General features: G+C 37.5%; 1 protein-coding gene across 5 annotated transcripts in view; it reads right to left on the minus strand.

Moving 5' to 3' along the window:
- LOC140338730 (EH domain-binding protein 1-like protein 1) overlaps positions 1 to 22,747 on the minus strand; it is a 149,596-nt gene that overhangs the window by 61,716 nt on the left and 65,133 nt on the right. For all 5 annotated transcript variants that reach the window (XM_072423054.1, XM_072423057.1, XM_072423055.1 and 2 more), the window contains exon 3: positions 13,439 to 13,534. In XM_072423054.1, the coding sequence (XP_072279155.1) occupies positions 13,439 to 13,534 (96 nt within the window). The remainder of the gene's footprint in view (positions 1 to 13,438; positions 13,535 to 22,747) is intronic.

The raw sequence follows: 22,747 nt of genomic DNA on the forward strand, positions 1-22,747 counted from the left end.
AATCTCAGAGAACATTATGGCTCCTTCTAATTATGATTTGGAAATACCTATGTGCACCATTTTAATTTATTTTATAGTGCTATGTACTATGGTATTTCATTTGTGCATCTATACACTACTACATACTATATATCTGGTTACTATTTTGAAACGTTTATTAGCAAATATTCTTTTTTTGCCTTTTATAATAAAAAAAATGATAAAAGAGAAAAATATTTAAAAAAAAATGATATAGAAGTTGCTCTATGACCATTAGCATATTCTTATTTTCTAATTGTAAGGCCCCAGTCCCCCAATCTAACACTGCAGTCTTCACCTCCAGTAACCCCTGCTTAGCCTCGGGAGACTGGTTGCATCTCCAGCACTCGTTTGCCCCCAGGGATGGTCGGCCCAAAGAGTGTCTCCTAACACTAATTATGTATGTTCTCTATTATATGGTCCTATGTACTAGCTGTGGTATGGTTCTCTCTATCCCCTGAGGAAGCCCATAAGACAAAACACATCAGGACCATAGACCAATTTCACTAAATGGTGTCTTGCTATTCTCCACATTTAGGAACTATGCTTTGTGACATCTCAAGGACTGATAATATTTAGTACAATGTCCCACAGATCTGGGAGTTTCATCAATTGCAATGTATTTTTGTGCTTTTTGTTTTGCACTTGAATAAGCCTAACATTGTCTTGTACAAAATGTGTTTGTACATACCTACCTAAACCTTAAGTTTTTAAAAAGCATAATTGCCAACTCTAGCATTATATAAGGGGGTTGGCTAGACCGCATCACTAGGGCTGGGTCTACACGGATGGTTTTAAAAACGCATGTAAATGTTCCCACCTGCATGGGAATTTTAAACATGGGCTTTTAAAGCTTTAGGTTAAACACTGGGGAAAACATCTGTGTAGACTAAGCCTTAGTAAAAAAGGTGTAGAATTGTCAGTTGTGAGAATGTGAAGATGTTGAAGTAAAGATTGTGCTGGAATGCGGAGATTTCACATTATAATAGAAATTAGAGATGGAAGTCTATGAAAAATATAAGTATTGTTATATGTTATGTTAATATTTACCTGTATTAAATATAGGTATAAAGAAGCACTTACATCGAGGTAATAGAGAAACCCAATTAGATGTTAGAGGGAGTTCCTCTGTCATATGTATGACTATATACAGGTTATTCTGATAATGTGGGGTTCCTTAGTCCTCCCAACTGGTGTTAAGGGATAAGAATAGGAGTGTATTGCTGTAAATTGGATGAGTGCGTGGCTAGTGAAGAAATCCAATCTTGTTTACAATGGGGTGATAACAAGGAAATTGAAGGTGAAGGGATTAGGTTAGATCTCACCTAAATAGGTAAAACGCAATAAAGTCCCAATAATTGGGATCTGGTTAATTTTACTTACTTGTTTATTGGTGTGACCCAAAAAGGTAAATACCTTGAAGGTAAAAGTCATCACTCCTAGTAGGGTATTTTCTAAGGAAATAGTTGATAGTAGAGTCTAACAATATACTTAAGTGTGAGATTGGTTTAAATGTGATAAAATGCCATATTATGTAAAAAAGAGTATGAGCCTATTTACTATAGACTATATATTTACTATATACACTTAGAGCACCAAAATTTAGGGAAGACACTTCATAGGGTCAGAGGTAAATCTAATATATATAAAGAAACAACAAACAAGTGTATGTTGAAGATATCCTGCCAACATAGCATGTAGTATTTTTGTATAAGTGCTCGATAAGGGCGAAAAGGGCTTACCTGTTTGCAATGGTAATTCAGTTCATTTTTGGTGTTGGTTCTTGTCTTTGTTTCATAAAGGTTGTGTTGAGCCAACCTCTTTGTTGATTATTTAGAGCTCATAGTATAGGTATAAGGGGAAGAAGGGGAAAGAAAATGGTTTCAGGCTCAGGAGGATTTTGTGCAAAAATAAATCAAGTGTGTATTTTTCAAGGTATTATACAATTTGTGGTTATACTGCACTCAGACCACACACATATTTTGTAAGATGTATATTGACATACCCTATATGGTATTTGTTTGTAATGTACTGTTTATACTGTACCCATATCATGGACACTATCTTAAAAGCTGCACACTCACACAACTTAAAAAAAAATATATAAATATATATATATATATATATATATATCCAATGTTAGGTATATATAATAAATATTTAATGCAGTTCTATTTATATCTATTTAAATATTATTCTGCACAGACTGTATAAAAATATGTACCAATGATGTTATGAAATTTTGAAAAATATTTTGTCTCAAAATATTTCATAATCACATGCAACATATATGATGGATATACTAAGTTCAGTGTGATTACTCTAAAGTATGTGTAATGAAGAATCATCAGTTCATAGCACTTTCATGTCTGATTTAAATTGTAAGTCCCCTGTGCAGGGAGTTGCGGGGGACCCGGCGCCTCAGGCGCCATGGCCAGCACACGAAGTGTCTGATTTTTTCACAGACTCTCAGTGCTTGGGCGGCTTACTTCCTCTGTGCATTCCCCCCCCTTTTTGGGAGGGACGCCTCTTTGTCAGTGAAAGACGTATGCCTCTTGTCAGGCGGAGATGGAATCCATGTAGACGTCACAGGGAACTCCTAATTCTGATTGGTTGGGCGGGATACAAGTCTTAGCACAACAGCAGCCCTCTTGGCTGTATAAGATAGGATATCTTTATTCCTCTCCTCCCTCCCAATTTTCTTTAGGATAAATAGATCTATACCTATTTGGTAAGTAGGGAGCTAACTACTTTGATTTGAATCTAAAATCTCCTCTTTAACACTGATTATTATTTTTTGAAACCTCTAACTAGTTTCATTTATATTCAGAATAGGTTTTCACTAAACCCCTATTTCGAGTATATGAAACAAAAACCATATATATGAATATTAAAACTGGACCTAATCTACTGGGACAAAATTCAAACAATCTTTTTGCTTTGGGCTTGGACATATCAAACTGGTAGGTACCCTAAATAGTATTTGTAACATCCATACTTTTATCTATATTTTTATAAATTTTTATTTTAGTTTCATGGTTTCTATATTTCATTACTTACCCTACATTATATACATAAAAAAAAAATTAAAAAAAATATATATTTTTTCACTAGCATGCACCTTGAATACTGCTTTTTTTACCCCCTACCTAGACTGCACTCCAACCAAACGCGAGTAAACTAATGCCCTTGTTATTAATTTGATTAAATTACATCAATATGTTGTTTTTTAAACATCAGATATGAAAGTTTAAAATTAGATTTTGATTGTTCAATTGAAGGTTCACTGTAGCTAACTGGAATTATTAAGTTCTAGACATCCATATAAAAGAAGGATTATTATGTTTTATTACAAACTAGATCTGTAACAAAACTATATTATTTATTAATCTTTGACAATATATATGCTATATGTTTATATCTTGTATTTGTACAATATAGAAATCATACAACCTCTGCAAATTTATACCCCTGAAGAAGCCTATAACAGTTGAAACGCGTTGGGAATCATGCGACCATAACAGGTCCCCTTCTTACCTTGTTTATATGTACTTTGTATGACATTGGAAGGAGTCTTATGTCCAGGAATAAAGTATCCAAACCCTGTGACAATAACAGGCATTTGGATACTGAGCTTAAAATAAATAATACACACCTTTGATGTATGTACTAATTGTAACTTGAAAAATACACACTTGATTTATTTTTGCACAAAAACCTCCTGAGCCTGAAACCTCTTTCTTTACCCTTCTTCCCCTTGAACCTATACTATGAGCTCATTGGTATTTCAGTGTCAACAGAAGGGTAACTGCATCCGCAGCCAGCTACCAGGGGACTGGTGTTGCGGATGCTGGTTTATAAATAGAGGTACTAAACAGTTAATTGAATTGTCAATACGGTTGTGTGTAGCAGTAGTGCAGCCGCATTGCAGAGATCGGGGTCGGAAGTATGACACTACTTCTGCCCTTCGGTCCGTGATTCTAGTTGTGCTGACTGCGCATGCCTGGAAATGCATGCGCTGTCAGTGTGTACAAGGATATTTTTGAAGGGATGTCCACAAGAGATAGTGAGAGAGTGCGTGTTCATTTAAATAGAAGGAGTAAGAAATTGGAAGCTTTATTAAGAGGTGTGTCCGCTCAGCTACTCGTCTCCCCCGCCCCCTCTATCCTGCGATTCCGTCGGTCTCACCAGGGTGGGAGAAAAGAATTTCTACTCAACTCGGGCCCTGGGCATCAAAAAAGTATGGTGACCAAACGAGGGACGAGGGGAATGACTCAGAGGGAGGGGGGGGGGCCCGGCTGTCATCACTAAACTGCCAGCCAAGTGGCAGGGGCCAGCTAGCCAGCTCCCCCGTGGATGCCTCCTGTCCCTCGTAGAGCAACAGAAGGGGAGGGGGAGAGGGAGAAAGGGCCCCAGAGTGAGAAGGACAATAAAGTAAAAGGAAACCATTGCATATTAGAGGAAGATAAGGATGATATACCGTATTTTTTGCCGTATAAGATGCACTTTTTCTTCCCCAAAACTGGGGGGGAAAAGTTGGTGCATCCTATACGACAAATGTGTTATAAAATAATTAAAAAAAGATACTCACCCGATACCCGATCCTGCGTGTGTCTCTTCTCCTCGCTGGCTACATGCAGCGTGTGTCTCCTCTCCTCCCTGGCAGCATCGTGTCTTCTCCTGGCTTCAGTGCAGAGCGAAAGAAGCCGGCACAGCGCCCCCTGCTGTTCCCTGTCCTAACTGCCGTACAGTGGAAAAAAAGCACAGAGTGATCAGAAGGGGAATTTGAATGACACAGAGTGATCAGAAAGGGAATTTGAAAGGCACAGAGTGATCAGAAAGGGAATTTAAATGGCACATGAGTGATCAGAAGGGGAATAATCTTTCAGAATCTTTTTTTTTCTAGATTTTCCTGCTTTAAAATTGGATGCGTCTTATATTCCGGAGCGTCTTATACGGCGAAAAATACGGTAAATAAAAAGGAAGTAGCATTAATGAAAGAGAGGTGGCAAAGATGATAATTAGATTGTATAGGATGATACATTGTAGGTGGTGAGAGGGTGGTAAACCACATATACAGTAGATAGGAAAATCATGTAAATACAATGTCAAATAGTTACATTTGCAAAGTGTTCCATTGTTATACAGATTATATATTACATACTGCATATTCAGCTTATGCAGTGCGTCAGGCTTAAATAAATGATCAAATGAAAATTTCACAAATGAGACAGGGTGAAATATGAAGAATCAAGGTAAATTTAAATAAGACCTTTTGGTTTGCAACATGGCTAGTAAGACCTGTTATGTGCTGATATGTTACCAAGTGTAATAGATGTGTTGTGAATTACATGTTGTGATGGGGTGGTTTGGGTACATAGAACATGAAGTTACAATAAGAGTAAAGTCGGTCATACGGACACCCAGGGGGTCTGGAGACGTATGTTATAGGAGAAAAAAGGGTGTGTGAATTGCAACATGTATCACTGAACGAGTTTATATGAGACCATTTCATTAAGACCTAGAGAGGGGTACATGCGTTAAGCAAGTAGATCCATTTGATCTCCTTTTGTAGCAATATATGGTTTACATCCCTCTCCTGGGGTTTGGAAGTATTTGTTCAAGTGCCATAAAACGAATACAATCACTGTTAAAGTTGTGTGTTGGGGCCAATATGATGGCTAATGGGTGTTAGAATTTTGCCGATGTTTATCGTATAAATATGCTCGTAAATCCTTTTTGCGGAATGCTCTCTGTCTTCCCTACATAAAATGATTCACATATACATGTCAATAAATAGATAATTCCTATAAATGAGCAGTTCACATTATGTTTGGGTTGGAATTTGATATTATGTGGGAGTAGTTTGATTTGATTGTCTGTAATCCATGGACACTGGTTGCATAAACCACACTTATAGGTTCCTGCCCCCAAACCTATGGATCTGAGTTAAGCGTCCTGCAAGAGACTGGAGACCAAAAAGTCTTTTAGGAAACAAGCCTTTCTATAAGTGAAACTGGGTTTATAGCTTAAAAATTTAGCTGTTTTAGGGTCGCTTCTTAGAATGTGCCAATGTTTATTAGGTAAAGATGTCTTGTCTTTAGAGTGTTTGTTAAACGTGGTAATTAGGTGTATGGGTTCAAATTCATTGGTGTGTTTTTATAAGCTAACAAATCTTATTTGTAAATTCTTTTGCTTCTTTTTTTAAATCAAGTTCATCTGAGCAGTTGCGCCTTAGTCTTATGTATTGGCTGAAAAGGATGCTAATTTTCAAAGGTTAGTATTTCCCACTGTGCTTTTTCAATATAAGGTAGTCTTAATTTTCCGCTCACGGGTAGTTCTAAGGTACGTATCCAGAAAAGGATATTGGTGGTGGTCATATTGGATGGTGAATTTAAGATTGTATGAGTTTACCTGCATTCTGCCGAACAATTCTAAAATTGATGCAATGAAGCCGGTCCAAATGATGAAAATGTCATCAATATACCATACTTATATAAGTATATGGCGACAAAGGTTCTGCAGGTCAGGGTTAGATAGTAGATTGGTCTCCCACTCATCTAGGTATACATTTGCGTAAGAGGGGGCACATCAAGTGCCCATGGACACCCTTTGCGCTTGAAGGTAGGATTTGTCTTTAAAGGTAAAGATGTTATGGGGTAGTATAATATGTAATAAGGAGATAATGAACTGATTAAAATCCCTGTTACGAGGGTAATATTGTTAAGTTGTTGTTTTTAAACAATTTAAATTCCTTTTTGGTGAGGGATGCAGGAATACAGTGCTTCTACATCAATGATCACTAGTAATGACGTAGAAGGAATACTTTGATGCTGTGATGTAAACTTCAACAGTTCCAAAGTGTCTCTAAATAGGAAGGTAATTGGGTAACTAGCAGTTTTAAATATGTGTCCACTAGTTCACTCGCATTAGAAGTTATTGAGCCTACACCTGAAATGATTGGTCCACCAGTGTTTCTTTTTTATATCTTTATGCACTTTTGGAAGTGCATAAAAGGTAGGATTAGGTGAGATCTAACCTAATCCCTTTTTTTTCTTTTTCCATTCTCAGTAAGTTCTTTTTTCCCTATTACCTTTTATTGCCTATATTCTCCATGCTTGTTGCCACTTAACTTGTTAACTTGTATATACTGGTCTTTGATTGGGAAATCATATATCAAATGTATTTTGACATAAATAGATTGACTTTTTATGTTAATAATAGTGCTTATAACCCCTATTACCATATTTTTAATTTTGTGGCCATTGCATTCATTTGATATAATATCTATCAATCTTGATGTATTTTCAATTTATTTAGTTTTTGTTAACATCTTTTGTTGTTTCTATTTTATTTTATATTTACTTAGAATCAACACTACTTAGTAAATTTTGCTTTATATGCCTTTTCCTTTAGTGTATACCTACTCAAGTCCCTAGATCCCCTAAGTAAGCCATCTTTTTGGCGAAACGCATTGGGAATAAATGGAGACATTATAACCCCTTGAGTACTTCTCTTTTTTAATCACCTCTTTAATGTATTTTTTCAATACAATATATTGACAAACACTTTATTACATTCAATACCAAAAATCAAAATAGCCTGCCTTTTCTTTCCCTCCTTTTTTCTTTTTTACAGCACGGTAGTGTAGTATGACAGTTATAGTTTTTTGACAGGTAAGTATAAATTTAGGGGCAACACCCTAATGCTCTTTGGTATGTAAGTGACCTCAAACTGTGCTGCTGATGATGTCATTGTACATACCTGGTTGTACACACTCTCTGGAAATGCACTTTTCTACGTTTACACGGCCCTCAGGTGAATAATTTTCATGGGCAGTTTATTTGATAGAATACCGGAGGGGGACCACTAGGAGGACAAAAGGGGCAGAGATTCCCATGTAATCACATGCACATGCTTTACACCAAACACTACCACCATGTGCATTTAAACACACAGTGGAAATTAGCACAGTCCATTGCTTCATCTAGCTAAGTCAGCAGCTAGGGGGATTTTTTCCCAGCTGCTCAACCTCTGCGAATTGAAAAGCAAGGGAAATCAGCTGAGGACCTCCTTGCCAGCTGCCTCAATCTGTACCTTGCAAATTAACTTAACAATCACACAGTAAGCCCCAAAAAACTCAAATTTAAATGGATTTAAGATCACTTTTGTTTGCCCATCAAAAGCTATGATGAGATTGAGGCACATGTAGTCCCATCCCCATCTGATAGCACAAGCTGGTATCTTCTATTGAAAAAAAAAAAAAACTGTTCGTAAAATATATGCACCCGAGTGGGCATGTACAAGTAGGTGTGTGTAATGATGTCATTGACAGCACAGTGTGATACAGTAGCTGTGTGTGTAAAGGCTGCGTATGCGGTAGCCTAACAACTCTCTATGTACAAACCCTCTTATCTCCTAAACCAGAAGTCGCCAACCAGTGGTCCGCAGGAAAATTTTAGTGGTCCTCAGTGGGTTGGCTGATTTAACTCCCCCGATAGCCAGTACGGCTTTCTGACAAAAGTGGGCAGGGTTTGGCAATCTTCACGTCATTCTGGGGGAAGTTTCTTGCCCTGTGAGTGACAAATATCTCCCCCTCTACTTAGTAGAGAAGGAGCCATGCTTCACTCACAGGTAAAGAAACTTCCCCCAGAGTGACAATTGTAGTAGAGTCTACTGAACATGTCGCTGTGGGGGAAGTTTCTTCCTCTGTGAATGGCGTGTGGCTCCTCCTCCACTACACACGTCGCCCCGAGGGAAGTTTCTTCCCCTGTAAGTGGAATATTTGGAGAAATACTAACGGTTTGTTGTTTTTTTTAATAGAAATCTATGTACAGTATCTTACTTTCCTCCACTAGCTATTATCTTCCTCCATTGCACAGAAAGCACAGATAGCATTACTGGTTTTGAAATAAGGTCTGTAAAAAAATTGAGTGGTGTTATTTACAAATTTCATTAACATACTGATTGGGGGTAAAGCAAATTACATTTCAGCTTAAAATAAAAATATTTTTTACTGGAATAAATATTTATACTGGAAAAAAAATTCTTCCCCTGTGAGTGGGGCCAGGCTCCTCCTATACTACACACGTCGCTCTGGGGGAAGTTTTTTCTCCTGTGAGTGGGTGTGGCATAATTCCCTATTCATGAGGCAGGCTTTCTGACTGAGCACAACTGGAGTTGCTAGTAAAGACTTGCTGCTTTGTACTGTTCTGCAATCCTTCCAGGTATAATGACACTTTGTTTTTAAAACTGACCTACTGCAATCATGTATTCATTGTTCTCTTTCCTTTTTCTCCAAACTTACCTTTACCTTCCTTTTTGGAATGTATTTTTGCATGCAGTTTATGTGTCTTTACAGGCGAATTATCTTTGCAATAAACATACATAGAATTGGTCTGGTCAATTCCAATGAAATTAAGCCAAAATGAGTGAGAATAAGCAAACAAATCTTTTGCATTTCATTACTAATACCAAAGATAATGCTACTAATGATAATGAATCAGAGCCTCCACATCAGGCACCATTAGGAAGAACATTCAAACTGGGGGCAGAGAGAAGAAAAAACTCAAAGCATCAAGAAAATATAACTCAAACTACTTGAAATTTGGATTTATTCAAGAACCTGGTGGTGATCTGGATCCAGGGCCGCTTTGTGTTGTATGTTCTGAGAGTTTATCCAATGATGCCATGAAACCTTCAAAACTCGGAAGACACTTGCAATCAAAACACCTGGATTTAGCTAAGAAACCACTTGAATATTTTCAAAGACTGCGTGGTATTATGCAAAAGCAAGTAGGTGCTTTAACAAAAATGACTGTTAAAGACAAGATCCTATAAAAGGCTTCTTATCTGATAGCACTTCAGATCGCAAACAATAAAAAGCCATATACAACTGGAGAAGAATTAATTAAGCCTTGCATGTTACAAGCCTGTGAAGAGGTTTTGGGAAAGCAGGCTGTCCAGAAAATGAAAGAAATTCCTATGTCCGCTAACACTGTCAAGCGCAGAATTGAAGACATGGCTGAAGATATTTAAAATCAAGTTATAGAAATAGTGAAAAATTCACCATTTTATTCAATTCAACTTGATGAATCAACAGACATAAGTAACAAGACAAGTTACTTCTCCTTTGTTTTGTGAGGGTTGATGTTGAAGGGGAGTTACAGGAAGAACTACTTTGCTCACTCAACTTACCAGGTAGAACAACTAACTCTAAAATGTTTTGAAGTACTTATAAGGTATTTCCTGGAACACAGAATTAATTGTAAAAAATGTATTGGGATATGTACTGACAGTGCCGCAAACATGACTGGACATCTTTCAGGAATTGTTGCAAAGGTAAAAAAAGTCACCCAGACATTTTGTCTACACACTGCATTATACATTATGAGCAACTTCCAGCAAAGAAAATGTCCCCAGAACTGCACAAAGTATTATCCGATGTTATTAAAATTATGAATTAAATTCGACACAATTTGCGCTCAATTCTCAAATATTTGAGGCACTTTGTGAATAAAGGGGTTCCCAGTATACTCACCTTCTTCTTCACGCTGAGGTGAGATGGAGAGGCGAGAAGTCAAATTGTTTTTCCAGCAGCAAAATAATTCAAAATTTCAAGAACGTTTGTCCGATGATGAGTGTGAGAAGATGATGATGAGAATCATTTGGTCATTATTACCCAAAGGAAAAAGATCCCAGACATGGCAATATGTGGATAATAGATCCATTTGCAGCAAACATTGGAGATAGCAAAGCAATTTAAGCATTAACCAAAAGAAAACCTCATTGATTTATCATCTGACGACGGTCTTAAACCTAAAATCCAGTGTCCTTATCAAGATCCCATTTTTGTCTCTCCATAAAAAGTGAATACCCATTGCTGAGTGAAAAAGCAATGAAAAATTTGATTCAATTTTCGACAACACATTTCTGTAAAAAGACATTTTCATCAGTCACAGCAATTAAAACATGGTACCGGTCTCGGGTTGAAATCAAATCAACTCTTCGCCTTGCAGTAACATCATTGGAGCCAAATATCCATAAACTTTTTTTAAACAAGCAGAAACAAACATCACATTAAAATCTGCAATACTTGAATAAGTTTTATTTATTTTGTAATAGTTAAAATAGCTTAATAATTCTGTTAATCTTTAAAACATGTTCAATTTTGTTATGTTTGTAATTTTTGGTTATGATTACATAAGCGTTTATAATGTTATATATATTGGGTGCATTTCATATTATTAAAATGACCATTATTTTATCTCTGACAATTATTTACAAAAGTACTTATCTTTTTTTTAAAAAATTCACAGCAGGCTGTGGGCTGCCCGTTCTGGGCATGCATCATCAGGGGCTATCCTATTATGTAAAAAAAAAAAGTGCTCAATCTAACGCATATGCAGTGCAAGGCAGCGCTGGATGGAGCGGTGAGCATTAGTAGGAAGAGGGAACCCGAGCCAGCTCAGTTTGTGGTGGGATCAAGTGAAAGAAAAATTTTAGTCCTCGGGGCACATCTGAAGTTAAACTGAATTCACACTGGTAGAAAGGTTGTATTTACTACTTCCTCACACCAGGAACCACTGCTGCTTGAAAAACTGCTAGGTCTGAAAAAAGCCCAGCAGTTACCTCCTGTTATCAATCCCAGGTGCCTAGCGTTTGCTATTAGTCACTTGGGAGTGGTAAATGGCACAGTTTTTTTTACTGCTAAGGTGAACTAAGTCTAATTTGTTACACTACATTGATCACACTATTAAACTACAAGTGATTACACTCCTAAAACATGGAACACTAGGAAGTTGTGTCACATTACACTGGACAGTTGAGGCATAATACAAAAATATTTTAAATGGATAGTTTGGTGGGAAGGCTTGCCATAATACAAAATCTAAAAAACTGGATATACTAATGGGGCAGGCATTAGAAAGTAGAACAAAGTATAGGGAGCATGCAGAACATTGACACAATAATAAGGAATACTGAATACCTATGACATAAGCAACTGGGAGCACTAATTTTGCCATGTATTACCATGCCCACTTTTTAACTACCCGGTTACAGCTTTTCACCACCTGGCTGAAAAACATTTCTGGGGGGAACTTTATATATAAAGTGGTTTAATTATAAGTCCACTTCATTGATGGCCTCAGACTGTATCCTAAATACAGCTGGAATAAATATATTAGCTAACTTCTATCACTGATGGTTTGTAGTAACACAGTGGACATTCAATGAACCATCTAGTGGCCGCCAGCAGAACTACACTCGACTTTAATCAACTATCCATGTAAACAGGACAGTGTGGGAATGCGGGAACTGCAAGTTGGGACGTTGGGGGCTAATAATATAAATAGTATCAATTGCCCCAATTTGTGACAGTCTTACTTTAAAACCTAAATTGGGTTCATTCATATGAATATGTTTCATATTATATTGATTGTAAATTAAAATAAAAAACAAAATGCAGCAGGAAATCTAGCTAAATTTTCTCAGTGACATGTCTGCTTAAATATAATTCTGATACAACCAAATACAGCTGTGTTATTTATCATTCAAAACACAGATCTTAAACATCCATTTGGAACATGAAGATTGGGTACAAGTCTGGGAAAGACAGCACATTGTGGTGTAAATGCATCTGCGATAGAGTGTAACTATAGGTTTTTTTTTCTTTCTTGTTATGGGAGTTATTTTTATTTATATTTTTATTTGCATATTTTTCAATGTTATACTATGTTATTGTTTGATTTGATTATTGTTGAAAATTTCAACAAAAAATTCTTGAAAAGGAAAAACACAGATCTTAAGCTCTAGTCGGGTGTCTCTTTAGGATTAGATTTTATCAGTCTAATGCAGACATGAGGAAACATTTTCTCATCCTCCTCTCCCCAGTGATTAGCCTACATTCCTGTAACTGTGTAGCAAGATAGGCAATAGCCTTCAGCAGCCTCAACAGCCATGGCAAAAGTGTTTCTGAGGTAATACGCCTTTAACGTTGCCATTGGACCTTGATCCATGAGTTGTATGAGGGGAGTTGTACTGGGGGGCAGGAACACTTTTTTAACGTTTTTATCAGCATTGCCAATGTACTGGAGGTGGCCTGGAGCATTGTCGATGCAATAGCATAGGTCCGATTTGTATCGAACATGATTGTGTCATCTCTGAGCTAGCTTCTAAGTCCAGAAACTAGCTGCTGACCTTGTGTCTGAACAAAGATGCCTAAAACATTAGAAAGAAAAAAACAGATGAAAGCACATTACTGTTATCTCTGATAGGTAATAAATACCTATAAGTGTAACAACTATACATTATTTACTATACATAAGCCTGGGGGGAAAAAAACGATGCTAGGTCTACTTGAAGTAATTTACAATCTAAAACATAAACATTACTCTCCAAACATCATGCTCTTACTCACTCTGTATAGAGTTGCTGTGATATCCACATTTTCAGGCACAGCCCATACAACAGATCCACGGAATGGGTCTTGTATACCAGGTTGCCAGCTATGAGCCTGTGGAAAAAGTTACATATATAATTATAAAAGCAAATCCCAGTAGCAAAACAGTCATTTAGAGACAATGCAAACTTTCTTTGTATAGCTGCTCCTCTCTCTAAGAACAGTTCAAATCTTTTTGTGTGGTAGCATGCATTAAAAAGCACACATTACACATTGCATGTACAGTACTCATGATGCACTGTGGTGCCACTCATTTTAAATATTGCATTACTGGAAAATTAACAAAAAATCGAAATTAGATATTTTCAGGATTTACCTTTAATTTTTCAGATGTTATCATTTTTTCAGAGCAGACCGCTCTGCCTTACTGCATTATAAAACTCTAATTAGGGGGACCCTTGCTACAGAATTGTGTGTTTATTGTATGCAATAAAAAAAAAAAATTGAACTGAATATACACTGGCTGATTGGTACTGGAAAGATGTCCATGTGATAATTTACTAAAAGAGGGCTTTTAGAAGAAATACTTATGAAATACTGATTAAAAGATTTAGGTTATGATTTCAGCAGGTTCGTGGTAGCAGAAAATAGAAAGATTTTTATAACCCATACCAGTAGGAGCAGCAACAACATGAGCCAAAAGTCAATTGAAAACATATTTAATGTCAATAATACTTAACCCAAGCGGCATTCAGGTGAGTAAACACTAGAGTGGCAGTTGTCATGATGGCGTCTAATAGTATTTTAAGATTATATTTGTTAAAAAAAACACTATTTTATCAATATTCACAATTGTGACAGTGTGGTATGTTTAGGAATGATCCCTAGCCAGATGTACACTTTTTTCAGACAAGACACTTACTGTAAATATGGGCAACCAAACACATGAATGGCAACTGGGCCAGCCAAGGCCAATGATGAATTCTGTACACAGGGTAATATATGGGGCCTGATTTACTAACAGTAAAGATAACTCATGTATGCTTCCACTGAAGGCTCGCATAAGCATGCAAATGTACATATATTCCCAGAAAACTAATAGAAGGAATAAAGGCATTGCTAAGCAATGGCAAGTGCTAAACAAGATACCAAAATCAAAAATTTCCATACACCATATGGAAGCAATCATCAGCATATGACCTGTATACATGCATGTGCCATAACCACAACATTTAAATTTTTATGTGCAGTACATGGACTGTGATACCTTCAGCTCAGGCTATGACTCCTTTACTTTTAAGGAGGTATGTGTGCAGTGGAGAGCAGCTAAGAGTTGTTTTGTTTTATAAAAGTTTATGGAAATGAGTTGCCAAGAATACAATAATAACATTTTATTTTAAGTAGGAAAAGAAACAATATCACCCTCTGATCAATATACTGTACATCTCAAGTACAGTCCTCAAGTTAAGATGTAGATGCGTTACAACAACCCGTTGTAACTTGAAAATATCGTAAGCCAAGCCTACCCATGTGTCTCCAACATTCTGTCCGATGTCTGCATACTTGAATGATGTTACCTTTCAAAGTTAAGGGGTTGGGACTCCAATGTGCTGGAAGGCTGTGGCGATACAGTTGATTTCTTAAGGAAGATGTCCTAGACTTGTCTCTAAACTTTTGCAAACCGATCATAGCTGCCATCCATCTCCTCAAAAAGTGACAATCCTTTTTCATTCATGCACTCTTTTGTTACCTCCTTCAATGCCTTTGCAATGTTTTTCATGGCATTCAGAATGGTAAACTCCTTCCAGAACATTCAGAGCTCCTTCTCTTCAGTAGCCTCTCCAGCAGCTGCTCCATTTCTTCAAAGGTCCTCCTCTTCATAATAATTGTCGAATGAACAGAAGCTTTTATTGAATTCACAATTTTCCTTTTGCCCTTTAGTATTTTAAAACCAGTTGACTGCTATAGCTGGTAATTATGTGCAATCACTTTGACTCCTTTTATCACTTCATGTATACAGGTATAGTTTTTCTGTGATGTGATGGCGCTACAGCAATAAAATTTTAGGGGGAGTTAGCCACAAGAGTCCCCCACTTATCATACACTTTATTATACATACAGCTGCCCTTTCGAGAGAAATTGTCATTCAAGGAACATAAGCAGACATTTATATGTGGCAGCGGACCATGGTAGGAGTAATACAATTGTAGTGGGGGGGGGGGGGGGAAGAGTCCCCCACTTATCTTACTTTTCCCTTTCTCTAATGTAAAAAGATATTGGGGTTTACAGAAGGTAAGCGGCCAGCTATAAGTTACAAGATAGTGCGGTATAACAGTTATAGTTTTTCATATCTTGACATGGCGTGATGGTGCCATAGTGATGACATTTTAGGGGGAGTAAGCCACAGGATTCCTGCACTTGCAGTTACATTTCCATTTTCTTACAGAGTAATTGTGGTTCATAGAGAGTAAGGGGATAGCTATGTGTGACAGGGTGGGCCTGATTTGATGGGTATAACATTTTAATGGGGAAGGGGGGGGGCATAAGGAGTTTCCTACTGGCTTCCACATTTCCATTTGCCAACATCCCTCTGTTCCAGAGAAATTGGGGTTCACAGAACGTAAGTGTACCATGTGTAACAGGCAGCTCACCAGCCGCTCAATCCCTTGCACCGCAGTGCCTGCAGGCGGCAGTGAGCAGTACTGAGCGTCTCCTCCGAGCCAGGGTTCAATAGCACAGGGAAGGGGTGACCACACCGCAACTTTACCGCCAACCTGAATGCAGCCTTGAATTGGAAATACCCTAATGTTCATTGCCATGGGAGTGGATTGTTGTTAGGATTTTATGCTTGTGACCCTGTATCTGGCAACTTGCTATGTATAGAGGGCTTAAATCTGGTAAAGTAGCAGCTCTTAGGGTCCCCAGTGTACCCCGAACATTTCACATTTCTATGACATTTAGTGAAGGAAATCTGAGGATTTATACATGGGGATAATGACAGCTGCTTAAACACAAACACGCTCGCTGCTGCTGAGCGATTATCTCACAGTACAAGGTTGGCGGGGAGCAGCTCCCTCTCCTGGTAGCACGATCCCATAGAAAAACATTGAAGATGTATGCACCCCATCCCCCACAAGACAAACGAGCAGAGAGAGCAGAGAGGGAATGAGGAGAGGGCCAGATCTGACAGCTCAGCTGGCCGGATGTGGCCCGCGGTCCGTAGGTTGGGCACCCCCTGTACCGCTTGTAGGGCATTTCGTAGAAATGATTAATGTACTTGACTAGGGCTTTCAAGAATAAACAAACACGTGCACAACACCAATACAACTAATCTCTGTCGATCGCTGGCAAGAGTGAGACACCTCACAAGAGATGCGTACAGAGATACGAGAGATGTGAGAGATACAAGAGATGTGAACATCCTGGCATCCATCATTCCCAATGTATCAGACTGCATATATGTTACACTACATTTTGCCTTCCATGCAAAACTTAAAATATTTTAAAATTTTGCCATATCAGTATTGTTATTGTAAGTTCGAAATATCGAACCATTGTAATTCGGAGGGCATCTGTATACATCTTCCCAAGCTTTTCACCCAGGATTTACACAGCTTTAGCATTTAACTTGCACATTTTTGCAAATTGGATTCAAATAGAGAATGTCTTAATCAACTTTTACTCATAATTTATACATTCTTCTGATTGAATCCGACTGATAAAATCCTGAGTGATTCCCAAGTGCTTGATAAATTTATACATATATAGTACCAGTCAGGTATTGCTAATCAAATGCACTTAATTAACTGATCATCAGAATGTGTGACCACCTCTATAACTGCAGCAGTTTGCTGATCTGGAACATGCAGGTAGTATTAACACAATGCCAAGGAGGAACTGTTAATGTCCATCAATCTGGGAAGGAATTTTTCAAACAGTCTGTCCATCATTCTACAGTAAGAAAGATTATTCACAAGTGGAAAACAATTATTCAAGCAAATTCACACATGCAGTAATTACAAACAAACAAAAAAACAAACCAAAACCTACATTTCAGACATTACCAGCCTCAGTTACCAAGGTAAATGTTAATGTTTATGACAGCAGAATTAGAAAAAGACTGAACTATGGTTGGTTTGGGAAGGTTACCAGGAGAAAGCATTTTCTCTTAAAAAAAGAACATTGGGTTACAGCTTAGGTTCGCAAAGCTGCACCTGAATGAACCAAAAGACTTCTGGAACAAGGTTTATTGGACAGACTAGACCAAAGTGAAATGCACAAGTTCACACTAAGTGAAAAGCATACACAGAATATCAACACAAACATCCCATACCAATTGTCAAGCACAATGGTGTAAGGGTAATGAATTGGTCTTGTTTTGAAACCACAGGACCACTGGGCAATCTGCAGTCATTGAGTTGACTATTAACTTTTCTATAACCCAAAGTATTCTTGAATCAAATGTAAAACCATATGGCTGACTAAAACTTGGACAAAAATGGATCATGCAAAAGGAAATGAAAGCACACTAGCAAATCTACAACAGAATGATTAGAAAAGAATTAAGGTGTTGCAATGGTTTAGAAAAAGTCCAAACTTAATCAAAGCCTCCGCTTGAATATTGTGCAGCAATGTATATACTAAAAATGGCCATAAGAAAAGATTCTAACTACTGAAAGAGCAAGCCAGTTAGAGTACCAAAAACTGTTAACTGATTAGAGAATCTGCCAATAAAGCCAAGCTGTAGGCACAGCTGTCAGGAAGTGTGGCAACTAAGGAAACCACCAAACAAAAAAACACCACTTTTTGAACAGTTTCCTGAGCTTAATCAGAAATAGCATGCAGCTGAGCTAACAAATTTTGACATATTCCAAACAGCATAACTATTTATAAAACTGTGTGAAAAAAATCTATTATGTAGAAACAAATAGTGTTTTAAATCCATATTCTCTGTTTTCTTTGTTTAATTCTAGTAAATTCAAGAATTTAAAAAAATGAGGAACTAGTATTTTTGGGAACACAAATAGGAAATTAGAAAAATAAATGGAAGCTTTAAAAGACCTAGATGAACAAACAATGTATTAAAACACATTAAAGGGTTATAAATAGAAAGCTGTTGTATTGCAGAGCAGTGGGGGTCAACCAACTAGATATATGGAGCCTAAAGTGCAGGAGATTAGTACTATTACATTCCATTTAGAAGTTACTGTTTCCTCCATTGTGCTTTCTACAACCTACTTACTAATTGCTGTGCTAACATAAAAAATTAATGGGTGTAACAAAAAAAACACAAACAAAGAAAAGGGATGGACAGCACAAAACAGATGTGTAAAAGAACCAAGCAATTTAATTACACAAAAAGACTAGTGCAAAGAATAGCTTTCCTTTACTGGCTTAAGTAAAACAAAAAGACAGAATGTTTTATTCAGGGGCCTCACAACAATTGCAAAAAGGCTGCATGCAGCCCCTGGGCCAAAGGTTGGGCACCAGGGTTTTAAGGGTTATAGTGTATATTGGCATGTGTATGAAATGATCATAGTGGCACGGCCATCTGTAGAGCTTTGTAAAAGTAAACAGGTATAAAGAAATGGCCAATTGTACAATATACTATTCTAAAAGGGATACAAATTTGCTCTGTAGCATCCTGAAGAATTTATTACTTCTACTTTTACTTACTACTATGCAAAATTCATAATGCAAAAGCCACCTGGTGGAAACTGTAGTGCCAAGCGGTTCATAAGTCAATGATGCAGGGAACACCCTTTATGATAAGAAGTATTAGGAGTAAAACTAGTGTAGAGAGTTTACTAATTCACCTCCTATTAACATCTGTGCTGCATACCCTTAACAATACGTAATTACAAATGAAAAGACTGAGAAAGAGTAGGGTATTTTTGATGCAGTAGTGTATTAAACAACATAAATTTAGACAAGGTTATACAATGCTGAATCACACAGCAAGTATATGAATTACAGACTCACATTAAATCCCTAGGCTAACTGCCATAGGGGGGAGCAAAAGGCTAGACATTGACTCCTACGTTTGGACGCAGAATTGGGTGTATAGGAGTTGGAGAAAAGATATGTCCTGACACATTTCGCCTATAGCTTCCTCAGAGGACTTTGGGACATCCAGAACAGGGGTGTCAAACTCAAATACAAGGTAGTCAAAAATTAAAAACTTAGACAAAGCCGCAGGCCAACCTTAAAATTTTTTGAAAAAATTTAGGAAATTTTTCCTTCTCATTAGATATAAACCCTTTTCATATGGAAACAAAGAGTTTTTGCTTAACATTCAATCTGGAACAAGCTTATAATAGAGAAAGAGGCATAAAATGATAATAGACACGGAAAATGCGGGGCTAAATCTTATAAGTGGCCCGCCGCTGAACCTTCCTCTTCATTGAAATAGCTCTGCTACTAAAATTCCCAGCATTATTTGCATCTATAAAACATTCTAATGTTACGCATAGGCCCGCTGGTCTATAGACGCAAGTGATGCCAGGAATTGTAGTAGAGGTGCTATTACAATGCATCGGCGGGCCAGCTGAAGTTCATATTTAGGATTCTTTGGGGGCCAAAAAAAAGGATGTTGTGGGCCAGATTTGGCCCCCGGGCCAGAGTTTGACACCCCTGGGTTAGGAGTATCCCACTTAGCCAGTACTTACACCTGAGATGAAATGTTCCACAAAGAAGCAAAAGCTCTCCAGGGGAGACTTCGCCAATGGGGTTACTCTAAAGAACTATTGAAGAATGCCTACCACAAAGCTCGGGATCTTTCCAGGGACAACCTCCTTTCAGACACAACGAAATCATCCAAAGACATCAACCAGGTGACTAGAATAATCACAGCCTATAATCAACAACACAAATCTATACAAGATATATGTCATAAGCATTGGCATATCCTTAAGTCAGACCCCACAGCATCCAAATTTCTGGGACCTATACTATACATGGTCTACAGAAAATCCCCATTTCTTAACCCAGCAATCCACCATCAAACGTGACTTTTGATGAGGTACATTCACATGTGGCCACTGTCCACCATGTAAATGGATAAGGAAATCCTTGAACATTATTTTGCCCAATGGCAATTTGCACAAGCCAAAACACTACATTGACTATGCCACACTAGGTGTCATCTACCTACTCTCCTGCACATGCAGAGCCTACTATATAAGAAAAAGATCATTCCACAAGCGAATATATGAGCACACCTATGCCATTACAAACAGGAGGATTACTACACCTGCCAGCTACCACATGGCCATGAAACACAAATTTAACCCTCAGGGAATACCTTTTTATGGTTTGGAACACATCCCCCCCAATCCAAAAGGCAGGGATATCGATACACTTCTGTTACAAATAGAATGTAAGTGGATAGTGAACCTGCAAGCAACTAAGTGTTCAGGATTTAATGATTTATTGAGCTATAAACCCTTTTTACCCAAACTTTAAGATATCCTCTTTATGACCTTTATCATATAAATTAATCAAGCAATCCATTAACATACCACATTAATAAATAAACCCCATAAACACCCATATTTACTACTTCTAGTACTGGAATTGATGTGCCCATCAATCACCTGTGATTTATACTCCTCTGAATACTCCCTAATATACTTCTAACTGCAAGTACCGGAGGACATGTTCCTGATTCCTATCAGACGATATGTTCAAGATTCCTTCACGAATACCACCATCATAAGCTTTTGATATATTACCTAGTGTATTAGTCTTTATAGCATAAAATGTACTTTGCAAAGATATTTCAATGTAATGTCATATTTCTAGCAATACCTCAATCTCCTTTTATTAAAATGAATATTAGTGTATTGCAAATGATGTTTTATCTTTTAAAAGCCAAAACATATTAATAAGAATTGTACAGTGTTTTTTATGTTTTTTTTTTAAACTTTATGCAAGCTTTACACTTATATATTCATATTTATTCTGTATACAGTCATTGTTGGATGTCCCAAAGTCCTCTGAGGAAGCCTCTTAAGGCGAAACGCGTCAGCACAAGCCATCCATCTTTTCTCCAATTCATATACATCCAATTCTGCTCCCCTCCTATGGCAGTTAGTCTAGGGATTTAATGAGAGTCTGGAATTTATACACTTGCTGTGTGATTCAACATTGTATAACCTTGTCTAAATTTATGTTGTTTAACACACTACTGCATCAGAAATACCCTACTCTTTCTCGGTCTTTTCATTTGTAAAGATGATCTGCTCAGCATGATTTAAAACACCTTGTCATTGAAAATAGTCATTTTCATAATGATTATAACAAATACAAATACGCAAATTACCTGAAATGTTTGGACTGTGGTATATTTATTGGCAAAGTATGAGATTGAGAATTAAATGCATTTGCTGATGTTAATTATTTGTGGCTCATATAGCTGCATAGGGACTGCAGAAACAGGATTTCAGGGCATGTGAGGGACCCACTAAAACCTTTTAGACAGGGATATATGGTAGAACAGAAAGGTCTGTGCACTAAAAGAAGGAAAAATACTGATTGTCTACATGCCTCGGGATAGGAAACACACCCTGCACAAATATATACCATTGTTTATACATCTGTTGGAACATGGTACAATGCATCAGGTACCATTGATATCTAACATAAGGGTAGCCCAAAACCAAAATTGAGTTATTTAGCTCCAGATCACTGCAAAGTAAGTGTTAGGTACCATTAAAAGTATGAAAAACTACAAAAAAAATTAGAAAGCTTTTTAGATTAATCTGTTTATGAGGTTTATGAAATAGAAAACCTTGCCACCTACTTTAGAGATAGAATAGGAAAAATCAGACATGATGTCTCTGCTAACCGAGCCACTCCAACCATACCCACGCCTTCAACCTGTAAATCATCACTGGCCTCCCTCAGCCCTGTTACTGTGGACAAAGTCTCTTTTCTTCTCCCATCATCTCCATCTACTACCTGTCCACTTGACCCAATTCTTTTTGATCTACTCTCTACCCTCTAATTACCATCCTATCTCCCTTCTCCCATATGTCTCCAAACTTCTTGAACGCCTTGTCTATAAAAGACTCACTCATTACCTGAGCACCAACTCTCTCCGTGACCCTCTCCAGTCTGGATTTCGAGCTGCCCATCCTACTGAAACAGCCCTTATTAAAGTGGCCAATGACCTCATCAGAGCTAAGTCTCAAGGCAAAATTTCCCTGCTTCTTCTTCTTGATCTTTCCCCTGTTTTTGACACTGTTGATCACCCCCTTCTAATACAAATCATGCGCTCCATTGGTATCAGTAACACTGCTCTCTCTTGGTTTGCTTCCTATCTGT

This window comes from Pyxicephalus adspersus, chromosome 9 (genome assembly GCF_032062135.1).
Source record: "Pyxicephalus adspersus chromosome 9, UCB_Pads_2.0, whole genome shotgun sequence".
NCBI classification, from domain to species: Eukaryota; Metazoa; Chordata; class Amphibia; order Anura; family Pyxicephalidae; genus Pyxicephalus; species Pyxicephalus adspersus.